Source organism: Phaseolus vulgaris, chromosome 6 (assembly GCF_000499845.2).
Source record: "Phaseolus vulgaris cultivar G19833 chromosome 6, P. vulgaris v2.0, whole genome shotgun sequence".
Classification (NCBI taxonomy): domain Eukaryota; kingdom Viridiplantae; phylum Streptophyta; class Magnoliopsida; order Fabales; family Fabaceae; genus Phaseolus; species Phaseolus vulgaris.
The window spans coordinates 2,246,509-2,253,638 of record NC_023754.2 but is presented as its reverse complement, the minus strand read 5'-3'; the positions used below and the strand labels follow the sequence as shown (position 1 = coordinate 2,253,638).

The 7,130-nt window shown below is 53.6% G+C and overlaps 2 protein-coding genes across 2 annotated transcripts; both read right to left on the bottom strand.

Annotated features, from left to right (window-relative positions):
• Window positions 1-5,164: 5,164 nt before the first annotated feature.
• Window positions 5,165-5,575, bottom strand: LOC137833203 (uncharacterized). Its single transcript, XM_068641564.1, has one exon. The coding sequence runs from the start codon at window positions 5,573-5,575 to the stop codon at window positions 5,165-5,167; it is 411 nt and encodes a 136-aa protein (XP_068497665.1).
• Window positions 5,576-6,079: 504 nt separating this feature from the next.
• LOC137833202 (uncharacterized) lies at window positions 6,080-6,847 on the bottom strand. The gene has a single exon (XM_068641563.1). The coding sequence runs from the start codon at window positions 6,845-6,847 to the stop codon at window positions 6,080-6,082; it is 768 nt and encodes a 255-aa protein (XP_068497664.1).
• Between the last annotated feature and the right edge of the window lie 283 nt (window positions 6,848-7,130).

Here is a 7,130-nt window from a genome sequence, read left to right as displayed (position 1 = left end):
CCGAAAGGCCCTTTCTCTGATCCTTAACGCCCGGCGCCCACGCCTAAGGAGAGGCCTGCTAACAGCAGCACCGTATCGTCCCCGGTGTCTAAAACGCTGAGCGCTCTGGAGAGGGTCGTTCCCTCCATGGTCTTTCCTTCCCATAGGTATCGGGGAACGCCCTGCCAGCAATTCGCTGGCGTTTGGCGATCTCATCTCCCTCCACAGTCTTTCCTACCTGTGGGTATCGGGGAGGTGACGCCTGTGACTAACTTTGCCTTTCTTTGATTTCTTCTCCCTCCACAGTCTTTCCTACCTGTGGGTATCAGGGAGGTGACGCCAATCGGTATTTGGGTTGGCGACGCCTGCAACATCTCGTGCTGTCGTCGCCCTTTACGTCCTTCCTGGCAACGCCTCGGGCATTACCTTTACTTCGACATTGACCTTAATTCTTGCCTTGGTCAACGCCTGATAACAGCGAAGAGCCCAAGGCTTTGCCTGTGCCATCCACGTGGCGCTCCTTGTATAGCCGATGGGACTTCTGTCATTCGACTTGATGCACGTGGCGCTGCTTGAATGGTTGATGGGGTATCTAGTCATTCCATTTTCTGACTCCTGCTGTACCCCTGGCTCACTTTCGACGGCGCATCCTACCACTGGATATTCTGCTGATACGACGTTTTCTGATTTAAACCAGTGGTGCCAGCGTCATCCTTTCATCTTCTGCCACGTGTATCAATCGTGCGGTGCATCCATTCACGTCGTTTGGCGCTCTAACCGCTTTATTTAACTCTTCAAACTCTGGAACTATCCTCATCATTTTCTCACTCTTCCTAACCTACTTACGTTCTTTCTTCTTGTACCCTTCCTTCTTGCACCCTTCCTTCTCTCAACTCTTGCATTTCTGGCCATCCTGATCTTGTTAAAGAATGTCTTCTCACGATGCTTCCTCCAGGGTCCGTCCCAAAGACTTGTACCCTTGGGCCTCGAGTGAACTTCTTGATGAGTGTTCATGCTTGCTCTCCACCAGGGCCGTACGGGAACACAAAGGGGAGTTGTGTTCTTATGACCACCGGGCCTTCGCAAGGAGGCACGATGACGACATCGCTGTGCTCCCTTGCACTCTGGGGGAGACAGTGTGTGGAGACGAACGGGCCAATGACGGGGTCCCTTTCTTTTACTTTTACCAGGTGGTGTTCAAGACCATCGGGGTGCGCTTACCCTTCTCATGGTTTGAGAAGGAACTGCTGACGGAGATCAACGTTGCTCCGGCCCAGTTATATCCCAACAGCTGGGCCTTTGTCAAGGCCTTCGACGTTCTCTTCGGGTTTCTGGGTTGTGCACCCTCGGTTGACCTCTTTCTTCACTTCTTTGAGGTGAAGAGACAGAGACACAACCTCTGGGTAACTCTCAGTAATGTGCCCGGGAGGGTTCTCTTCACACCCTTCCAGAGCTCGTTCACCGGGTGGAAAGGCCGGTTCTTCAAGATCTGTCGTACTGACCTTGTTCCCGACGCTCTGGATGGGTTTCCGCTGTGCTGGGTGAGAGAGGAAAAGGCCCTCAAAGCCAAACCCCTCAAGAATCTGGCTCCAAGTGATCAAATAGCTTGCCGGATTCTTGCTGAGGCGGGAGGCTTTAACTCTGCTACGGTGATCAGCTTGGAGTTCAACGCTAGGACTCTTGAGAAGTACATATGTGAGAACCACTGCCTTAGGCAACTTCGTCCTTCGTTACTTTCTAACTGTGCCTGTCTTTCTTCACAGTGTCTCTAATACATCCGTTCCCTTTGTGCAGGTTCGAAAATAAGCCAAGAAAAGAGGACACGACTTACTCGAGCGTTGCGGGCTGGGAAAGGGGCTTCGCCTTCCTCCTGGTCTGATCTGATGACTATCACCCGGCCGCTAAGGTCTGGTAGCTTCATCTTCATGTGTCGGGTGGAGGACACTGCGCTTAAACGGTTTAACGCTGGTCTGCCCAGCAAAATATTGTAGGCAGAATTAGCATTCACGACGAGGTACCGGATGCTCTCTGTACGGGAGGCCTCTCCGTCTGTGAACGTAGTCCTCAACTCCAGGTACCCCCGGACCTCTACCTGGTTATCCCCAAACCCATACAAACATCCTGTATAGGGACTCAGCAGATCGGGGGACAACCGTAACTTATTAAAGGTCGACAGAAACATGACGTCTGCCGAGCTTCCTTGATCAACAAGCACTCTGTGGACCTTCCTTCCAGCTGTGACGACTGAGATGACAACGGATCGTTGTCGAGGGGCACCACATCTCGGAGGTCTCTTCTTGTGAACACAATATCTGACTCCCAGGGCTCCCCCGAGAGCCTCTCTTCGATTGAATTCACCCCCCTCGAGTATTTCTTCCGCTGGGAGCGGTGGGTCCTCCGCCGGAAAAACCTCCAGCAATGGTGTGGACCTCGCCAAGCACAGGCATCTCGTGTGCTGGCTCATCTGCCGGCGGCGGCAAGGTGGCGGTCGTGGTGGAATCTGCGACATAATCTTTCAAAAACCCAGTCCTTACCAGCTCATCTAGCTGGTAGCCCAACGACAGGCAATTATCAATTTGGTGCCCGAAAGCCTCGTGAAATTCGCACCAAGAGTCTTTGCGGGGCCCTAACACCTTGTCGGTCTTCGCCGGTCGCCTCAGCCTCTCGGCTATGTTGGGTACGGCGATCAAATCCTTCAACTCAACTACGAAGTTGTACCTCGCCGGTCTTGCTCTTTCTCTGGCGGGGCGTTCGCCTCCTGCTGGCCCCGGGCTGGGGCTTTCTGGCTTCGTAGGGGCGTCTCGCCTCTGGCTTCTTCTCCCCGTCGTGGTCTCATTGACTCTGACGGGTTGAACTCGCGCCGGTCCCCTCGGGCGTGAGGGCACGGCGCTGGTGCGCTTCACACATACCTCCCCTTCCGAAGCAATATGCTCTACTGCCCTGCGCCGTAGTTCAGCGAAAGTCCTAGGGCGATTACGGATAATGGATTCTCCGAAGGGGCCGGGGCATACGCCTTTCACAAATGCGTACATGATCATAGGCTCCTCTGTTGTACCAACCTTCACGACCTGGGCCCCGAAGCGATTGATATACTCCTTCAGGGTCTCCCTAAACCCTAAACCCTAAACCCTGATACTGCTTCACATCAAACAGGTCGTAGGAGACCGGCGGCGGGCCTTGTTGGCTAAGTATTGTTCTCTGAATAACCGCGACAATTGGCGGAAGGATGTGATATGACCTTCTGGGAGGCTAATGAACCAGTCCATAGCAATCCCGGTCAGGGTGCTCATGAAGAGCTTGCACTTGGCAGCATCAGAACCGCCTATCAGGACCATCTGCGTGTGAAATGCAGCCAGGTGCGTCTCTGGGTCCTCCATCCCGGTGAAGATCACCTTGGGTCCCGTGAACGTGTTCGGGATTGCTGCGTCTAGGATCTCCTGTGAGAAAGGAGTGGAAAACTCCCTTGGTGGGGAATGGTTCTCCGTCTCGTCATGCCCAGGCCGCCTCCTATCGTTTCTCAGGCCCTGGCGCAACTCCTCATTCACACGGTGGAGCTCTTCGTTCCGCTCATGCGAGGCGTCAAGGTCTGCCTGCATGCGCTCCTGCTCCATTTTCGAATCCGCCATGTCCTGTTGCAGCCCCCTCATTATTTCCAGGACCTGCTGCATGGATAGGTCTGTTGGGGCTGCGCGCGCTGTTCTTCGTCTGGTGGGGCCATTGTCGCTCCAAACTCCTTCACCGTTACTGTAACTTGATAAACCTTCTCGAACTTGTGATGGGACTGATGTTTTATATCGGCCCCACGGTGGGCGCCAAATGTTCCGTCCGGTTGACCGGGACGTCTTCGTGCACGACCTCAACCGTCAGCTGGGGTCTCCTTCCCACTGGTTGTCCGCGAACTCCTGCAAAAAAGGGACAAAGAGGCGCCCTAGTGGCCGTGTGCACTCCGACGCTCAAGTCAGCCAGCAAGAAACACCAAAATCTGTCCACCCACGTATCTGAGCACCGCGTGTGGCACTCTGAAGGTGGTAAAAGAACTGTGTATATGTGTGTGTTGTCTCCTTCAGGCAAAAATATTCTCCAGTCACTTGTACGTAATCTTAAGGCACGGGCAAGCAACCAGAGAGTTTCTCCTAAATTTGCCAAAGGTTCCAACCCTTTTTCCGACATTCCCAGCGCTATTTAAACTGCCCCAGCATTTAAAGCGCCTTAAAGCGCTTTTAATCTCAAACGTAACGCACTCATTAAAGCGCTTAATTACGAAACGTAGCGCATTTAAGACGTTGAAACGCTCGGGAGCCCTAATAGTACCTGAATGCCCGAAAGGGAAACTGTATTGAATATCTTTAATTACCTGGCACCTGACTAGAGGGTGTTTCTATTCTGGCATGGCTGTCGTACACGTGGAGGGCCTCACGACGCCATGACCCCATCTGGGGGCGTTTCTGGCCACCTGGGGACGTCTCTACGTGTGAGCCCTCCTGCTTGGGAGTGCTACTGCGCTAGGGGTGGCTTTTTGGGCGCCAACTCATGCCCCCAAGTATCTAGCCACTTACTCTGAGAGCGTATCTGCCTTCCTCTCGCACCCTGCACCCGGTTATCCTGGGCGTGACCTTCCTCTTGGGTCGTATCTGTCCCGAAGGCGTCTCTGGGGCGGCAGGGGTACTTCACGAGTTAGGCTGCCCTTCACTGGTACTATCACTATGGCCTTGAAGCCACCTTTCCCTTCTCTTTATCACTTTCCCGAGATATCGGGTCCTGAGGCTTTCCCACGGCGTCGCTCCCTCCATGGTCTTTCCTACCCATGGGTATCGGGGAACCATATTGTGATTGCCTTACTTTTACACTGTTTGATCTGGCTACGCCCTGGTTGGGCGACGCCTCTACCCAGGCGACGCCTAGCCTTGGCGACGCCTTGCCTTGGCGACGCCTTGCCTTGGCGACGCCTTGTCTCTATCTTGGCGACGCTTCCTCTTGGCGTCTCTACGCCTGGGCGACACCTTGAGTTGACTTTGACTTTCCAGTCGTTGACTTTGACTTAGTCAACGCCCTGATACGGGACGGTACAGATCCTCTTGACCATAACTCTATGGTTGGCCCAAATCTACCCTTTGGTGGGCTTGCATGTGGGCTTGTGCTTGGGTCTCTTCCATCACCTTTAAAACTGTGTACTACATAATGTTCTTTAACTAAAGTAAAACTTTAAAGTGGCTGCGTTCCAGGTGCGCGGAATGGGGCCTCCCTCCAGAGTCTCAAGCTTGTACGAACCGGTCCCCTTAGCCTTGGTTACTCTAAAGGGCCCGGTCCACTTGGGAGACAACTTGTTCTCCAACTCATATGGATTAGCCTTTCGCATGACCAAGTCAGCTACTTGGAACTGTCGCGGCTTCACCTTAGAACTATACTGATGCTCCACCCTTCTCTTCACAGCTTCAGCCTTTATTCTTGCCTCTTCTCTAGCTTCGTCCAACAGGTCTAAGTTCACCCTTTTCTCCTCATTGGACTCCTCTGCCACAAAGCTTTGGAAACGAGGCGAGCTCTCATGAACTTCCACTGGGATCATGGCGTCCGACCCGTACACTAGGCTGAACGGCATCTCCATAGTGGAAGACTGGGGCGTGTTGTGGTAAGCCCACACGATCCTTGGTACTTCTTCTGCCCACGCTCCCTTGGCTTTCTCAAGCCTCCTCTTCAACCCTCTCTACAAAATTCTGTTTGCGGACTCCACCTGTCCGTTCGTCTGGGGGTGTTCGACAGATGCGAACACCTGCTTGATGCCTACTTCTGAGCACAACTTACCCATTTGCAGGCTGGCAAACTGGGTACCATTATCTGAGACGAGACGCCTCAATACACTGAAGCGGCATACAATATTCTTCCACACGAAGTGTTGTACCTTGTGTGCAGTGATCTGCGCCACTGGCTCTGCTTCTATCCACTTCGTGAAGTACTCGATGGCGACTATCAAGTACTTCATCTACCTTATCGCCAAAGGGAAGGGCCCCAGAATGTCGATTCCCCATGTGTGGAAAGGCCACGGGCTATAAATCGACCTCAGCTCTTCTGGATGCGCCTTGTGCCAGTCAGCGTGCATCTGGCACTACTTGCAACATTGAGCATACCTCACACAATCCTCCCTTACTGTCGGCCAGTAGAACCCTGCACGGATCACCTTGGATGCCAACGACGTCCCCCCTACATGGCTTCCACAGATCCCTTCGTGGAGCTCCGACATTATCCTCGTGCACTCGTCGTCGTTCACACATGTCAGAATCGGGTGCGTGAACCCATGCCTGAATAGCGCTCCATCGATGAGAGTGTACCTTGTGGAGCTTCTCTTTATCCTCTTACCCTCTCCAAGCTCCGCTGGGAGGATCCCATCTGCAATGTATCGCCTATAGGGCGTCATCCATGTGTCCCCCTCCTCTAAAACGCACACCCGTACACGACCCTCCTCTTCGGGCGAGGTCGGATAAACACTGACTCTGGGCACCCTCGTCGTGTCCTGAATCAAAGACCGATGGCTCCTTGGCTTTCCCCTAGTCGTTCTGATATGGAGGACGTCCACCCTATTATCTGCCACAAACTTTAACGGCGTCTTGAGGGTCTCCTGGATGACTGTCCTCTGCCTTCCCCCCTTGCCTGAGCTAGCCAGCTTGGCGAGCAGGTCAACACGGGCATTTTGCTCTCTCGGGACATGCACCAATTCAAACGTCGTGAAAGCTCCCTTCAACACTTGGACGTACCTCAGATACGCAGCCATCTGCGGGTCCTTTGCTTGATACTCCCCGGTCACCTGCCCCGTGACCAGCTGCGAGTCACTCTTCGCCAAGAGGCTTTGTGTGCCCATCTCCTTTGCTAAGAGCATTCCGACAATCAAAGCTTCGTACTCTGCTTGGTTATTGCTTGCCTTGAAGGCGAACCGCAAGGCTTGCTCAATCAACACCCCGTTGGGCCCTTCCAAGACTATCCCGACGCCACTTCCCTATTGATTGGAGGATCCATCCACCGAAAGCATCCACTGTGAATCTAGCTCCACTAACTGGGGGGTGCCTCCTGGTGAGAACTCTGCAACGAAGTCTGCATAAACATGCCCTTTGATGGATCCCCTGGGCTCGTACTGAATATGGAACTCAGAAAACTCTACCGCC

Coding starts and splice junctions, on each gene's coding strand:
- LOC137833203 (XM_068641564.1), bottom strand. CDS start 5,575: ATGCCGTTCAGCCTAGTGTACGGGTCGGACGCCATGATCCCAGTGGAA.
- LOC137833202 (XM_068641563.1), bottom strand. CDS start 6,847: ATGCTCTTAGCAAAGGAGATGGGCACACAAAGCCTCTTGGCGAAGAGT.